This window comes from Poecilia reticulata, linkage group LG6 (assembly GCF_000633615.1).
Source record: "Poecilia reticulata strain Guanapo linkage group LG6, Guppy_female_1.0+MT, whole genome shotgun sequence".
NCBI classification, from domain to species: Eukaryota; Metazoa; Chordata; class Actinopteri; order Cyprinodontiformes; family Poeciliidae; genus Poecilia; species Poecilia reticulata.
This window is the reverse complement of record NC_024336.1, coordinates 3,533,761-3,551,400: the sequence shown is the minus strand read 5'-3', so window position 1 is coordinate 3,551,400 and position 17,640 is coordinate 3,533,761. Positions and strand designations below refer to the sequence as shown.

Sequence of the window (17,640 nt, the reverse complement as noted above, 5' to 3'; positions counted from 1 at the left end):
ATATGTCAAACTCTTTAATTTGAGATATTCTGTACAACCCAACCACTAAAATCCCCCTCAAAAAGTATGGACTTTTAAGGTTTTTTATTGATTTAATTGTCTTCTATAGTAGCAGTTTATCAGCACACCACACCTTGACCTAGTCATATTTCCCCACACCATCTTGCCATATTCTCTAACTCTATGAGATTCTCTGGACATTTTTCCTTCACTACCGTCACTACCTTGTTTCAGCTAAAAACACATTTTCTTTTTTTATTCTATTACAATCATCTTAACAAAATCCCCAGTTGAGTCTGAGCACGATGCTGACACCCTTATGTTTTACTTTGCTTATGTTGTTATCCTGTTGATGCTCAAAGTGGTTCATATTCCAGATTTACTTTTGTGTAGAAGTTTCCCAAAGGTTTAGGCTTGATTTCTTCATACTATAACACACTATCCCACACAGTCTTGGGAGATTTTAGGCAGATCTCTACTGGTTGAAGAAGAGCAGGCGACAGATCTCTTCCCACCATGCTTCTTATTCCAGACATTTAATACAAGAGGATACATTTGTTTGTAGATCACCTTCACTACTTGCTAGAAATTCCTGCAGATCCTTAAGTGATTTTTTTTCAGCATTATAACAGTCTGTCAGTTTTAGAGAAACATCCTTTTTTTTTGTAATGTCACCGCATTTGTGGCAAAAGCTTTCAGTTTTTTTGTAGACTGTTTAAACCAGATGCCAATGCTATGTGGATGTGGGTTTTGCTAAACTCAACTAAATTCAACTCCTAGCACAATTGTGAGCTTTTTTTGTCATCTTTAACATCTATTACTAAGTAATGTGCTGTTCTTTTACTGTAAGGAAGTTTATCATTGCCAATGATGACCTCACAGAATTTCACTTCCACAAAATCCAAACCAACACTTCAACACTCCAGCCCTCAGGGGCTTTTTGTTTTTATATGTTTTACATGTTGTTCCTACACATTGAGCCTTGTATTGAACCATTCATTTGATACAGATGGCCCATGAGCCCTGGGTTTGGACACTACTGCTGCTGTATAAAGTTGAATATTTTTTTCATTAAAACAGCTGAATTAATATATGACTTACACAAGATGACCATTTATAATAGGTATATTTTTGTTTACCTCCCAAAAATCTTGTGTTTTAAGAGACGCAGGTGCTTCTATGATCTGCTGTAAGATTTTGATGCAAGTAATAAGGACAGTGCTTTAGGCAAGAGTTATAATAGAGGTCTGCCATCTGTCAATATGGCCTCTATCTGCGCCTAGTCAAGCTGAAACCAGTCACCCTGTGTCAACGTGGTGCTTTTAATGTCTAACCCTTTGACTGTATTATCTGTTTTGTGAGACAATTAACTCTCACAGATCACTAGATACTAAAATACTTAGACTTTTATGGAGATAGTTTGTCATTGCTCTTGATTTTTAGTCTTTTCAAGCGATTTTGTTTTGTGAGGGTGTTTTTGTTGGGTCATTACGCCCACTTCCTGCTGATTGTTTTTAGATTTGTCCTGACCAAAGAATTTTTCTCTGTTGCACTTCCTCACACCACGATGAGAATGAACTCTCCCAACAGTACACTTTGTTTTCTTTCCAGAATACTTTCGTTATTTTGTTTCTTTTTTTACAGCTGCAACAAACAAAATATTGTAACTGTTGAAAGTAAAAAAGCTATTGATAATGTCTCACTCATACTTCCATTGAGGACTCTGGAGATGTAATTTTCTCTTTATCAAAGGCGACTCATCCAGTGCTCACACTCCGGAGAGGATTCCAGGGCTGAGGAATGTCTTTATTCTTGAAATAATAAAGCCGTGCTCGTTTACTCTTGCCCATATGTTATGTCTAGGTTTGCAAGTGTTTGTTGCTGAAACTACTAATGTTTCTCAGTTTGAGCCTTTTCAACGCCGCACTTGCTTTTTCTTGTCTCCATCTGTCGGTCATGCCTGCTGACTTTATACTGGGAGGTCATGATGGTGGTGGTGTGTGTTTGCTTGCTCCTCTTGTTCCTTCTGCTGCTGCCCGCTGTCTGCTTGTTACAAACAGAAACAGGTCTGTGCAGGTCCTCTCTGGCGGAATAGCCCAACTATCACCCTTGATGTGTTGCTATTTTAACCCAACTCTCCTGAGATGCCAGATCTCTGAAAAGGTTAAAAATAGTCAACATTTTGAGCGATACTAACTTGATTATCTTCTGCAAATTCAATTAAAATTCAAAAAATACTGTATTGATCCCAAAAGTCAAATTAAATGTTGTGACTCCAGGGTTTTCCCCAGTGTATGATAAGGCTGGAGGGCCACCAGGCTTTATTTGCACTCCCATCAGGCTTATCATTGTTTTTATTTATTATAAATGTATTTTAAACACTAGTAAGAGTGATATCAAAGACGGGTTAAAGACTCTTGTTGGTGAAACCGTTGGAATAACAATAGCAACATGGTCTACATTTGTTTCCAGTACTTTTTGTCTAGAAAGGCAGTACCTTGAATGCTGTCCTACTGATGTATAGTTTTTTTTTCACTATTATGATTGACAAATTCTTCTCTCACTGTTGATGACATAATGTAACATGATTTTTTTTAATGCAGTTGTAGTATTTTATTTTTTTTAAACGGACTAAGCAAAAATGCAGAATCTACACTAATGGTGAATTGTTGAGGCTTTTTCCTTCCACATGTTATTTATACCTTTTTGTATTAATATAAATATAACCAGATTTTAGTATCTGGTTATTTATTCTCTTTGCTTAAGTGTAAATTTACATAAAGGGGCAGACAATATGAGGCTGAGGACAAAATGATGCAATTTTGACTGCAACAATGACAACCGATTTCGGCAGTTCAGCTCAACTATGCCGACCCCTTTACTGTAGGCTTCTCTGCTGTGCTGCGCACTTCACCGGCTAACGTAGGAAAATCTGACAAGATTGCACAAATGATCAGGATTCAGTCGGAGCGGAGTTATTCCTGACCACCCTGATCAAGAGCGTAGACATCGGTGCATCAGAAACTGCCAGCTGACTTCCTAGCGACTGAAAACAATGTGTCACTGTCTGGAATCTTTCATCAACATAAACAATGTCATCCTCACGTTTGACAAGTTCTTAATGACTGCGACTTTTACTCCGGAGCAACATACAGTCCGGAAAGAACAACATGCATTTCTGATCCCCCGCCTTTGTCTCACTTTGACTCTACTTGACTTCAAACTGTGTGGCTGTTTCTTTCCATCTAGCTGCTGCGTACCTTCCACCCACCTACCCCATCCGTTTCACTCTTTCATTTGTAGGTAAAGCTTGAGTTGATGATGATCAGCACCCAAACAAATACGCCTTTATATTTAGCTCAGGTGTCATGCTTCAGTGAGTGACAGACTTCTTGTCAGTCAGCCGACCCCTGACTGGCGCCTCTTCAAACATTCCTCTTACTGACATCCTTTACTGCACTCTGCCATGTCTGGGTTAAGATCAGACCCATTCACATTACTCACGGTCAGCTCCAGAGTGTTCCGTGTCTTTGGACAGATGTACTTTTGAATCAATACGTTACAACATCATCTTCTAGTTTGTAATGACGTCATTTTGGTAATAACCAGCTGTTGAAGTGATATCTAACCCTCCTCCACCTTTCCCTTTACATGCAGACTGATTTTTATGAGATGGCCCAATTTATCTGTACTGTTGCTCAAGTTCTTGAGTGAGAAAGTGAAACCTTCAGGATGTCAATTGCACTCTACTTTTTTTTTTTTACATAACAGATCTTCTCTTCCCCCGCACACTTCCAGATCTCCACAAGCCTTTTAACGACGCCTCCGCACTTCAGACTGTGCCCCGTTTTTCTATTCTGCTCGGGTTAATTGCACACTCTGCACAAATGTGAAAACCTACACCTTAAGCGGTTCTCACGTTAAAGTTCCTCTGGTGGGATAGCGTGGACTTAAGGGCGATGCCGTCTGTAAGAGGATGTTGCATTGATTCCTGTCCGTTGTGACTCACCTGACGAACGACACGCCGCTTCCTAAACTTTGACCTCTCTCTGAAGAAAGCGGAAGTGACTTGTAGCTTAGCAAAGCAAATATAATCTTTAATAGAGCGCATGATAAAAACAATGAAGATGCATTTAACAGTGTTTCATCATCCATTTGTAGTCCTAGATTTCAGTTTATCACAGGAAGCGTGACTTCATTAGCTATCAGATACTTCAGTTTTGAAAGCAGTAGTAGTTCTGCTTTAAGGCTACTTGCTTCCCCCGATATAAACTTTACAGTTTGTTGTAGCCGATTTCTTCTTGGCATCGCTTTGCTTGGAAAATGGCCCGTTTTGAACGCTACCAAAGTCTTTTGTCAACATGATCTGCTGCCTCTACCACGACGTAGAGGCAGAGGATCACCGCTGGATTATCCAGCGTTCACCGTTGGATAAACCTCAACGGTGATGTTGAGGTTTATCCAGACGGCCTTTAATACCTCAGCAGAGGAGGGTGTTTTTGTTTTCAGAGTGTCGACCTCTTTCAGTTCCACCCGTGGTGAACCCGATACCCGATGAGACTGATTGGAGGGAAAAAAAGGCTGTTTTTCACAAGACACTTTACAGTGTGTTTGCTATTGCTGGCAGTAAATGTGTAACAGGATAAAATGATAATATATTACACCCCAGACGATTAAAGTGCAACTTCTTTCAACTTTTTCTGCAGAGCCTTGTTTTGTTCTTTCTTTTTTTATCCAAGTGTGTAGCTGGAGTTTGATTCAACGTCCAGTGAAAATTGTATTTTCTTTTTTTTTTGTTAGAGCCTTTCGTTTTTCATTACTAAATGTGGAATTAGAAAAAGCTATTAATTTTATTTTTTTTCGTCTTAGACAGTATGTGTGTTACTCAGGCTCACTATATATGTCTTTTTAAAACAATTTTAGAATTTTTTATTTTTTTGCCGTTGGGGAACTGTTAAACATTTTGTTCAGCACAGCAACAATATTTCTTTATTTCAATTTGGCTAAGGATTTGCATAGTAGTTTTCTTCTGTCATCTAAAAGGTTGAGTTTTCCAAGAAAAAGAAATACCAGGAACATTTGTGCCATTTGTTAAGCAAGTCTTGGGTTTTTATTTGGTTGCCTGTCACGTTAGAGTAGAATTTTACAGCAAGTGGATCAGAGAACCCGAAAGTGATCAGTTTTTATTACAAATTACTCAAATAGTCAAAATGTAAAAAAAAAAAAAGTAAAATAATTTTTACCCTCTTTTTTTGTCTTGAAGGCATTCACCGCAGTGTTCTAGGTTGAAGCCATGTTTCCTTCATGAAACATTCGGATTTTGATATATTTGCTGTTTTTCATGTTCCATTTTATTCTTTAAAGACCTTGGAGACTACACCGGTAGGACTAGAACTACATGGTTGATTCATTTGTTGTTAGACTGAGAACTTGAACTTCAGCCTTTTTCTTGATTGGAGGCATTGGAAGAAAACAAAACAGGAAGTCCAAAAAACAAGATTGCATTTCCTCAACTTGGCTGGGAGTGTCACATTTACTTTGTGAGTCTCTGTTTGAACACACATTCCCACACATGTTCAGAGAGGATGCTCACATACAAACTGTCACCGCAAAAACATGGACAAGAACTCCATCAAACATGGAAAAAAAAAAAAAACTGAAATAGTGGACACAAAAATTGCCTAATTATGTATAAAAATGCTTATTTGGATCTACTCACGGAATTACTTAGAACAGGCTGTGGTCTTTATGTTGCACAGTGCGTTCCTGATTTTACAGTCAACGTTGTGATACGTTAGCGGACGTGCAGAGAGAAGATGAGAGATTTGTCAGTGTGTGAATTTAAAGGAGCTGTTCCCATGACTTCAGTCTCGCCGAGTTCCCACTCGGTGTCCGGCAAAAATAAAAAATAAAAAAATGGTGTGAAACATAGATGGGCCTTTTTGGTGCTTTACAATGACGCATCAAGGCTATTCTGATCTCAACCATAAAAGCTTCTCACTTCATTATCATTTTTGAAGAATCTCTTGTGGTTTTCTTGAATTAAAACAAACCTTACTGATTTCCCTCTGCTTGCCTCTCATTCATTGATTTCTTAATAACACAACTACAAGAGTTGCTGAAAGGTTTGTTTTTTTGCATTGTGTCACATTAAAACCAGTGATGTGTCGATTCACTTTTTTCACTTCCGATACCTGAGGTTTAGTATCAGCTGATACCGATTTGAAATACAAAAACAAACTAGATTTGACTTAAAATGTTTCTTCTTTTTAAAACAGTCTAGAATAGTTTTTGATATATGGATCGATACAGATATTAACATTGGTTTGGTACATCTCTAATTAAAACCACAAACTTCACTGTCTTGTTTGGGACTTTACAAAATGAAACAGTTCTGTAGTAAATCCAGCCTCTGGTTGTTAAATTCAGCTTTCTACCAAATCTATCATCAATATTCACATTTGTTTCATCCATTTTTCCCACCTCATCCCTCTCCATCTGTGCGGCTCTTTCTGCCTCATTTGGGATGAGGTCTGACCAATTTTTCAAGCCGTGACTGAGCACTTTTGCTTCCCAGGAAGGGGCGGAGTCTTTGCGCGTCTCATTTCCTGTGCCTCAGGAAGTGCATTCCTCAGCTGCTGACAATCAGACGGCAGTAAAAGACAGACAGTGTAGTTGTGATTTCTCTGCCGCGGGCCAGCCTCCAGGAATCTCTTAGAGCAATTCCAAAGAGTGTCGTCTCAGGATTTATTTCTCTGTGTGTGAATATGCAAAATTACGTATTAGATTCTTTTTCCATACCTTTGATAGCCCTGCCTTTTATTTTAAAACCTTTCTTATTGAACTCAAGGTGCACACCCAAACATTGTTGAGTTAAGGTAGCGTCACACAGACACAAAAGCTCTAAAGATTTATGGTTGTGTTTTTGTGCTCCTTCTGACTTGTTGATTGGCTCTGGAGGATTAATAGCATTGAGGTGTTTCTAATAAAACTTCCCCTTCGTCAGCCTTTGAACTCATTATTGCTATCCTGACATTTGCTAAGCTCTTTTGAAGAACCATATACTTAAGGACATATAAGATATAAAGCATTTTAATGATTTTTAACCCTCAACAATCCAAATTTTCCTTCCAAATTTATATTTGTGTATTTTTTTTTAAAGCAATTGTTCTTTTAATTCTAATCTTAGTGAATCCTTTGCTTGTTTAGGGAAAGGGGAATGGTTTGGTGAAGAATGCTGTGCTGGAGGAACAGGACGCCCAGAACCTGGAGATTGTTGCGTTTTGTGAAGACTTGGCAAGGTAAGCTGGATTGTTTCTACTGAGGAGAACAATAAACCTGTCTCTGGGCCGTTACAAACTCAAACTCGCCCATCTTCAGGCGTATATGAACCTCAGTGACATTGCACTCTCAATCCGCAGAGTTTTAAACGAAGTCGGTCCACTTTTTTCTGGTTTTTCATCTTTAAGATAGCGGTGGGCGATTTCGACATAGAATTTTAGTGTGATATATTGAGGTACTATTCTGATAATAAATATTATAAAAAAATACATATTTTTATCTTATTGTATGGCCGCATGGCACAGCATTCACAGTGCCACAAATAGAAATATTCTTGAAAAGCATTCCCATTTTAAATTGGCTTCTTCAGGACACAACTTACATAAAAAGCTGTGAATTATGTCACTAAACGGCACACAGTAACTTTATTTAGTCTTATTTTCAAATTCACAGATTGTTATTGAATCAAATGTAGAACAAACAGTGGAGAAAATAGCAAAAATAAAGTTTCCAGTAATACTGTCAGCTTTGTGTGTTTGTTTATCAATAACTGAAATTTACCATAATATAAATTCTTGAGACTTTTTTCACAATAAACAATACAATAATTGTATTATTTATGATACATTTATCGTATTGTTTATACAATAAAATTATTACATAATTGTATTATCCAAAGAAGAAAGTAGTCTCTATTCCGGGAGGATTGCTTTCAGGTTCTGCTTGGAATGCTTCCTTCATGGTTTGGGAATGTGTTTATGGGAATTTTTGACCATTCTGCCTGGAGGTCATATGAGGTCAGACTCTGATGCTGGCCTCCGCTTGAGCTGATTCAGAAAGTGATCTGTTGAGTTCAGGAATCTGTACAGGGCAATCAGACTCTTCCCCTCTTAACTCACGTTGTGCACCGTCACGTTGAAACTGAAAGGGACATTCCCAAATATTTCCCACAATGTAGGCAGCATGTAATTTTCCAAAATGTCTTGGTATGCTGAAGCTCTAAGAGTTCCTTTCACTGGAACTGATGGACTCAGCTCCTGAAAAACATTCCCCCATCATTATCCCCTCTGCACCAAACTTTACGTTCGGCACTAGAGCCGTTCTCCTGGCCACTGCTAACCCAAACTCCTTTGGACTGCGCGACAGGTTCACCACCTTTGTCTCTCTAGAGAACACATCTCTCCAGTAGTGACATGCTTTACCTCTACATCTGATGCTTTGCGTTGCTTTTTACACTCCATCCCAGAGCTAATGTCTCATGAGATTCAGTTTTTGATGCACTTGATGCCTCTCAAAGTCCTTTAACCAGAATGAGTTGCTGTGTCTGATTGTATCAGTGGAATTCACTGAGCTTCTGAGAGCAGCCCATTATTTCCCAGATGTTTGTAGGAAGTAGTCAGCATACCATGGTACTGAGTTGTGTACACCTGTGTTCATGGAAGTGACTTAATGATTGAATTTAATGATTTGGATGGATGAACCAATATTGGTACAACATATCACATCAAACACCCAAGAAAATGCTTGTTGTAAAGTTTCTGACCAAATGACCCGTCCCACAATTGGCAATGGCATTGCTGCTGTTAACACTTTTCACAACCTTCTTTTGGCAGCAGGACAGCACTTAGTCTTTGACATTTCAGGAGGTTTGAACAGACAGGGAGCTTGTTGACCGTTTGGCACAGTTTCTCCAGAGTGTCTAAAACTTTGACTCCTTTCAACTGCTCTCTTTTCTCAGCTCAACCCAAACATTTTCTATAGACGTTAGGTTGACCATAGAAAACAGTTGGGTTTCTTTGGGTCTATTAAAAAAATCATCAAATTGGTTCATTTTTTTATGTTGAATGAGTCATTGTCTTTCTCAAAAGACCCAGTGATGATCTAGTTTCAGTAATTTGGCTGAGCTCAAAAGACATTTCTTTTAAATTTCGTGAAAGGTTTGAGACCATGCACTCTAACAACATTCTAAATTCCTTGGGAAGAAAAACCAGCCCACAGCATTACAGATCCTCCACCATACATAACAACAATCTATGTGCTTTGGGAATATGAAATGCCCAGACACACTTCAGCTTGCTGGCATTTGTAAAACAAGAGCAGAGATAAGGAAGACTGTTGGCTTCTGTGGCTGTGCAAGGCGGTTTCCACCATGTGTATTAATTCATATGACGGTATATTTGGTATTTGATCTACTATAATATGCAGGTAGAAGCGCTTCTAGAGATATTTGGTGTCTGAAGTATCAGACTGGTCGTGACATTTCACAATGCGTTTTTCATACTAGAAATATAATGCAGATTCTTTCTCAAAGCGAAGAAAGTGTCCTAGTGATTCTCCCGCAGTATGACGGAGAATCATACTGTCATTGATACTAGATTAACTGGTATCATTCTGCTAATAGTCTGAAGTAAATTTCACTTAAATTAAAAAAGTAAACAAAAACACCCATGGTTTAATTAAAGCTTTTCACCTTTTGTAAGTGAAGGCCTGCTTCTGGATGCACACGTGCTCGCTTGATGACACGTTTCCAGTTTAGTTCATCTCCGGGATCCGTACAGAGTTTTCTTACCACAGTATTTGGTTTGGGTGGGGTGACGATGAAGCCGTGCTCACGGAATGTACTTTCACTATGATCACACCGTCAACGCCCAGCCAACGTCTGGCAGCGTCACCGCATCCCGGGTGGTCAACAAAAAATGGCTTGCATAGCTTACAATTTAGAGGAGTGCAAATGGGACAAAAGAGAACATTTCTTGCCATTTTCATTTTCTAGCAAAGAAAAATATCCAGTCAGACTTTCCCCATGATTCATCCAGCAGTCTGATCCAGATCATCTGATTTATACGGCTGGCTGCCTGGCTGGCCTTTGTTTCCCTTTATGTTATATTTTCTGTTTTCCCCACTGGGCACGAAAACCAAAACATAATAAAAATGCCTAAAGAATCTCTTTTGTTTCTTTTCCTCCTGCAGCCTACGTTCCAGATTCCCTCACGACGACATCGGGACCAACCCGGGCTTTGTCCTCAGCCCTGTCATCGCCCAGAGGGAGAGCGGACCGGACAATAACTGCTCTGTCAAAGTTTCCATTGAAATCCCTGAATCTCAGCAGCCTGTGACTTTCACCTGTGATGGTAAGCATCTGACAAGTGACTGAAAAAAACCAACAAAAACAACAAAAAGTATTATTTTTTATTTTATTTTACAGATTTTGAAAAGGGGAAGTATGAGTTGTGCTGTTCGCCCTTACAGCAGAATATTGAGATGGGCATGGGATATATGCCAATTTTTAAGTAATGGACATTCTTAAAGAAACAAAACAGATGTTTTTTTTTCTCTTACATTTTATAGGGACAGTATTAAAAAAATCAACTGTTTTGAGCTTTACATAACATCGTGTTAAAATATTATTCCCTCATCAAAAACATACCCGAAGTGTCGCCTTGATTATTTCATGCATGTTTGAGAAATCCTCTAATCTCCCGTGGCAACCATTCAGCTGTGCAAAACGCCTGATTGCACCTAGCCCCGCCTCCTCGTTCCTGCAGTTTCCGACCCTCTGCCCGACTTCTCAGTGAAACGCTGGTACAAACATTGTGAAAGGGTTAAAGGAGGAGCCGTGTTGTGATGACTTCCTGAAGGCGGAGTTTTAGAAAGAGCAGCAGTTATTAAAGAGACAGAGGCCCAATTTTGAGGCGTCATATTAGGAAGTCAAATTTCTCTGAAGTCATATTTGACTCATACAGCATTCAGGGTTTCCCCCAGAAAACTCGCTAAACCCGGTGGTCGGGGCGTCGAGGCGGTCCACCGTGTTTTTGTATTAAAAGATGTTAAGTTGAGAGGAAATATAAAAGTATTACTATGTTACGGGAAAACATCTCCAGTGAAATGCTATTTAAACCCACAACTATACTAAAAACATTTAATCCAAATTAAAGTCAGCGGCTCCATCAGGCCCCCAAGGGCTTCAAGGGCCCCATAAACACTAATACAGACCACAGTTACATAAATGTAACACTTGTTTATTGATATTGTCAATGCTGTTAAATTTTATTCAGTTCTTTAGGCATACATAAATTAAATGATTTTTAATTGTTTAACATTTAGATGCAAGATTTTAAGGAGCTGGCAAGTTTACTTTGTGAAACTTCAAAGAACAATATTTATATACCGTATTTTCCGCACTATAAGGCGCACCTAAACCTCAATTTCCTCAAAAGCTGACAGTGTGCCTTATAATCCGGTGCGCCTTAAATATGGACCAATATTGAGCCACAACAGGTCTAGCAACTACGGTAAGCAGCCGCCGACTTCATTTTCCCCCGTAGAAGAAGTGCGCGGTGCATGCTGGGATAGTCGTCAGAACGCTCGTTTGTTAATAAAGTTTGATAATACATTTAAAGCCAGGGGGGGAGGGATGGGGGAAGAGAGACACAGACTGCGGCGGCAGCGTGTCGGTTGGTCTGTGTTACCCAGAAAGTAGTTGGGCACAATATTGCAACACCAACACCGTGAGTGAAACAATGACTGGGCAGCCTACTATATAAAGTACTTGGGAACTACTTCTTTACAAATGTGGATGTGTAATAATAGAGTACGGCACAAATTGGCAACCCAAACTGTAGCGTCTATTCTATGCGCCTTATAATGCGGTGGGCCTTGTATATGAAAAAAGTTTTAAAATAGACCATTCATTGAAGGTGCGCCTTATAATCAGGTGCGCCTTATAGTGCGGAAAATACGGTAGTTGGATTGTTTTGTTACCATAGCAACAATCTGTTGCTGTGAGCTTAAGCTTTGAATTTACAAATACAATTATAACTTATTGCTTTTTAGGCTTGCCAATTAAACTACTCCCTTCTCCCATATTTCACTAAATCTAACACAAAAGCTGTTGGAGGTGCTGGTATTTTAGCAACAAAAGGGGCCCCTAAGTCAAATTCTGCTCAAGGCCTCATACAGCCTTGGACCGGCCCTGCATGATGAGGTAATCTGCTGTACTACGCAGCAATGGGTACGCGCAACAAACGGGAGATTTAATTCAGACTGCTAATGTGGCTTTAGTAGCTCTTCCATTTCGTGTTTGTTGAGTTTTTAATCGTCACAGAAACTATTTTGGTTGGTCGAGTTTATGGGATGAGTTTCTCAGATCTCCTTGCGGCCGCGTGCATTAACTCTTAAGTAGACAACGCATTTGATATGGTTTGATGCATTGTGTAACCGGAAAAATAATACTAAAAATTAGAGATGTGCCGATCAGGTTTTTCCCTGCCGATACCGATCACATTATTATTTTATTTTATTTTTTTTTTATCATATACACTACCGGTTACATTATGTGGAAAAAGGAACCATGAATTCACCTTAATTTAGACAAAAACTTGTTTTTAATAACTTTTTCCAAGAAGAAAACTAAACAAAACAAGCATTGTGCAAATTGTACTGCTATCAATAATACTATCTTTAACAGACTGATAACATATGAAGGCTCTGAAGAGGCTAAATAATGCAAAGAGCCAAAATAAAACCTCTCAAGATTGCCAAAAAAATTCAAGTATAAAACTTAGCATTCAAAGGCAAATGCAGGTTCCATTACAATAAACAATCCTGAGTTACTGAATGAAAACTTCCTGATAGCATGGCGGCTAGCTGATTACTTCTAGTTCTGATTGGCTGTTTCTGACTGAGCGGAGTAATTATGCAGAACAGGGAGGAGATTGATTATTTTTTTTAGAGATTATCTGTCTCATGTTAGGACAGCAAAAATTTTAATACTTATGTAAAATGTATTTTTTTAAGTTGGATGCTGCGGCTTTAAACAGAGGTTCGGTGTGAGAGTCACTACCAGGTGGAGCAGAAGCAGCGCTCCGTCTGTGAAATATTACTACCTGTAGCGCGTAGCAGCGGTTCAACAGCGAGAGCAGAACCAGTGTCTTACATCGCAGCTTGAAGACTTAAATAATTTTGCGGGTTATTTGTTTAGCTTTCTGACCGTCGTGCTAATAATCCGAGTGAGTGTTTGTAGCTGTGCGCTGCTTTACCTGCTATCTGACCCTCTGTATATCTTTTTTTACTGCAGTGAGCCTCGATGTAACCAAACTCCGTCAAGTATGGCATTGTTTTTATGTCGTATTAGCTTTGTTGTGTTGATGCACAAAAAATTTGCTTCGTTGTGTTGAGCGCGAAAGCTCCTCACCGGGCTGAACCTGCATGATGAGGTTAGCGCTGCTCATTATCCACAACCGGGCCAACCGGGACCACAGACATAAACTTTACAGGGACGACAGACACAAAGCCACACGCTGGGCAGCGTTTTGAGATGTAAATGCCGCATACAATTGTTCGTTCACAAAGATAAATCATTCTCACCACTTCCCAACACGCACCTTTAAATTCGCTATGAGTTATTCCTGCGGTTCACATAGAGCTGCGCAACCGGAGCTAACGCGGCGGGTTTTAAACTCTTACCTAGAGTTCTCCAAAGGATCATAATTCCTCACAGTAGGTTTATGTAAATATCCATACAAGTCATCCTGTGTCCAGTTTGAGTGAAAGGAGGCGCGCGCGATCCCGCTGAGGTAAAGCAGCGGCAGCGCGCGAGGCAAAGCGCAGAGGCTCCAGCTGTGTGATTAGTCCGCGTGCTATTGGGTTTAAATGCATAAACTATAAACCTATCTATTATAAACCTATCCTTTAGGAATAAATCTGCTCTACTAGTGAAATGCTAAGAGCAAAAGAGAGGCTTGCAGTCCGACTTTAAAAAATATATATGTATATTGTTTTTCTTCCTAGTCAGCAGTGTGTTGACCCACATAGTTGATGTTTGGATTCATTTAATGGGACAAAAAATCTTTTTTAGAAACAATGGGCTTCAGTTCTGGCTTTAATGGAAGGAGCTGAATGTTATCCAACAAAGGTCGTTGATTCTCTCTCACAATGGCCGACCTTTTTCTTACCGTTTCTTTTGTATTTCTTGTTTCACCGTCTTTTTAGCTACTGCAGCTGTTTCCTTCTTTGCTTGAAATTGTAGGAGTATTTCAAATGGCTGTCAGTCTCTCCTGTTTTTCTAAATATAAACAGACGTTGATGCTTATTCACACTAAGATAGTAAGTTACTGGTTAAGAGCAAATTAGGTCTGGTAATTAAAGATCTTTGTGGGTTTTTTTTTTTTTTTTTTTTTTTTTAAGAAGTCTGGCAGAAAAGATTGGGGGGCAAATCTTGGGCTGGAAAGTAAAACTCTGCTGCCTTCTGAGGATTCTATACATATTGTGGCTGCAGTTTAAAGAAGAAAGCATGGCAATAAAACGAAGAAGAATGTTGAGCGGGGAGAAGTTGGGAAATTTGGGAGACATGAGTTTCTGACAGTAAAGCTAAGGAAAGATTTGTGGGAAGTTTGGTGAAGCTGCACATAAAAACAATTGACTGCATGAAGTGAATTCATAGAGAAGACAAAACAATGTTTGGAATAAGACACAACTATCATGTTTCCTCTAAGTTCTTGAGATAAAAACAGGAAAGACCGACTGATATGTAATATTTAAATGCTTTATGTATTATTATAAAAAAGACTTTATGTAGTGATTCATCATCTGATTAAAATGCCATAGGAGGCTCTATATTTGTATTTACTTGCAAATCACAAGTGATCTTAGTAGAAGGCAGGTGTGGGCAGCATCATGGTACTGAATTATGAATAAAACATGTTGACATGTTTTTTGAAAAAAAAAAAAGTTTTACTAACTCATACTACTTTAAGTAATAGGTTATGAAGTTCCGCTACTCTCTCTTGAGTGAGATTTCTATATAGTTTACCCCTAAACTAAAGAATGAAAAACAAACTAAAATGCATGAAACATAGAGACAAACCTGCAGTTCATGTTAAAGTGAGACTTCTTGTGCGTACGTACTCGCGTACAACTTTGTGGTACTCTAAGTTAGTGGTCCGCAGCACAAGTTGTGAAATTGCTCTTGTATGAAACATAAGTAACAGAGGAACCAAGCTTCTTTCTGTCTTGATTTTGCTTGGACTGTCTGTAGACTAAATGAAGCTTAAATCACATCTTATATGAAATATTGCAAACCTCTGTGTTCATACTTCAAGAGTGACACGTCTCCCAATCAGGAATCTTACCTGAAACTCTTGTACTTTATGTATATAATTTGCTGTCGGTTGTTGTGGTCCTTCGGCTCATGTCTGCCTCCATCTGTCTAAATGTCTGTGTTTGGGTGCAAGAGCTGCTCCGGAATCAGAAATCTTTGTTTGCTTTGTGTCACGGTGGAATTACAGCCGTCCGTTTTCACGTCTTTATAATGTTTGCCTTGTAGATTGACAAAGTGCCGAGTGACTTCTGGCTTCACTTGCCCTCTCATTAGCTGCCTCATGAACCTGGATCTGAACTCCGTCAAGACATTTATTTCATTGGTTATTAAACAGCTACTGTAGTTGATTTATTCTACATCCTGCTTACTCCTGATTTAGCCAGTGTATTGTTTTTTTTTGTTTGTTTGTTTTTCATTTCATTTATGTTAAAATGTTCATTCCTTTGTGAGTCAGCCAGCGCCATTCCCTGGCTCCCATGTGCGAAAAATTGACACAATGAGAGACAGGAAATTTCTCGTTAAATCACAAAAACACTCCTCTATGAACTCTAGCGGAGTCAGGCCCGGCCTTATGTTGCAAGAACGGTGTTGGCAGCACCGTTCCTCTGAAGGGTGGTGTTCTGTTGTTGCTGGAGTCAGAGGTGGTCTCCGCTGCTCGTCGATGCCGAGCCAACAGCTGAAATGCTTCCGGGTGCGAGCCATCTCTCTCTTTGCCGTGTTTGTGTGTACTGCACGTCTGACAAAGTGGATTAGCAGCAGAGTAATCTGCAAGCATGTCGGGTTACACTGCTGCACCCAGGATGGTCGCTGACATCTCATCCCTCCCAGTCAGTGAGATTACAGGCGTTCTGGTGAAATGTCTGTTTATTACAGAGCCTAGTTGTTTTTAATAGAAAGTACTTGTCCAATAAAACCTGATTTAAAATTCAAAGAAGTGGTTGAGGATGCACTGATCCACTTTTTTCCACTGCTGATACCGATATCTGAGGTTTAGCATCAGATGATTCTCCCGATACAGAAAAACAGTGCGGCATTAATTTAAACGTTTCTTAAAAAAAAAAACACACACAGATATAAATGTACTGAATTACAAATTAATGTGATAACTCTGCAACAGTACAGAACACTTAAATACACAAATAGCTTAACAAGTTTGGTCATATGTAATAACGTTAATTTGTTCAGCCAGTCCATTTAGGAATATATCACCATAAACTAATCATAAACTAACAAAAACAATAGGATGACTGCGTTGGTCAAAAATAAACCGTCTTACAAATGGTTCAGAAAGTGCAATTAGGAATTTACATTTAATGTGAAATAAATGATGAAGCATGACATCCCACAGAGCACAAATCGTAGAATTAGACTGAATAGATCTGCCCTTATGGATCCGGCACATTGTCATAGATGCCCAGTCTATAATTTTATTCAATAACGAGCTGGATACAGATACTAATATCGAATCAGTGCATCTATAGAGATGGTAATTTATTTATTTTATTTTTTTTACCAAAAATTGACAAAAAACAATAAGCTGACTGTTTCTCTATTTATTTTTCATTCACTGTTTTACTCCTAATTGCACTGATTGAACAAATTAAAGTTGTTTTTACATGTTTGACCAAACCTTTGAAGCCATTGATGTATTTAAGTGCTGTACTGGTGCAGAATTATCAGATAAATGTGTAAATCAGTACATTTATGTCTCTGTTTAAAAAAAAACAAAAAACAGCAGACTTAAAGTATATATTTGTTAAGTCAACTCAGCACTGTTTTTCTGCATCGGATCGGTATCAGCTGATGCCAAACCTCAGGTATCTGTATCGGAAGGGAAAAAAGTGGATCAGTGCATTCCTAAAACTTGGTTGTACCTTTTTGCTGGCGTAACCAGAGCTACTTGATACCCTCCAAAAAACATTTTGGACTGCATTAAACAAGCTTCAACAAACATATATCCTGCTATATTAGCCAATCTTAAAATTAACAGGTGATATTTATTGTGGTTCAAATTGTTCTTTGCAGAATTGGTGTTGGATACAATGATGTTGAGATATCCGTACGTTGCCCCCGTCCTGCTTTCCTTATCTGAATTCCTGTTTTCCCTCTGAATTCCTGTTTTCTCTGCAGTGAGTTCTCCAGTGGAGCTGCTGATCAGTCAGACACTCTGCTGGGTTCACGATGACCTGGATCAGGTGGACTTCTCCAGCTATTTGCTCAAAGTGTGCGGTCGGGAGGAAGTGCTGCAGAAGTGAGTGTTT

General features: G+C 39.0%; 1 protein-coding gene across 1 annotated transcript in view; it reads left to right on the top strand.

Moving 5' to 3' along the window:
• The window catches only part of pik3c2a (phosphatidylinositol-4-phosphate 3-kinase, catalytic subunit type 2 alpha), a 49,140-nt gene that overhangs the window by 6,868 nt on the left and 24,632 nt on the right, over positions 1-17,640 (top strand). The window contains exons 3-5 of the mRNA XM_008410783.2: positions 7,210-7,301; positions 10,252-10,412; positions 17,510-17,630. Coding sequence (XP_008409005.1) covers positions 7,210-7,301; positions 10,252-10,412; positions 17,510-17,630 — 374 coding nt within the window. The remainder of the gene's footprint in view (positions 1-7,209; positions 7,302-10,251; positions 10,413-17,509; positions 17,631-17,640) is intronic.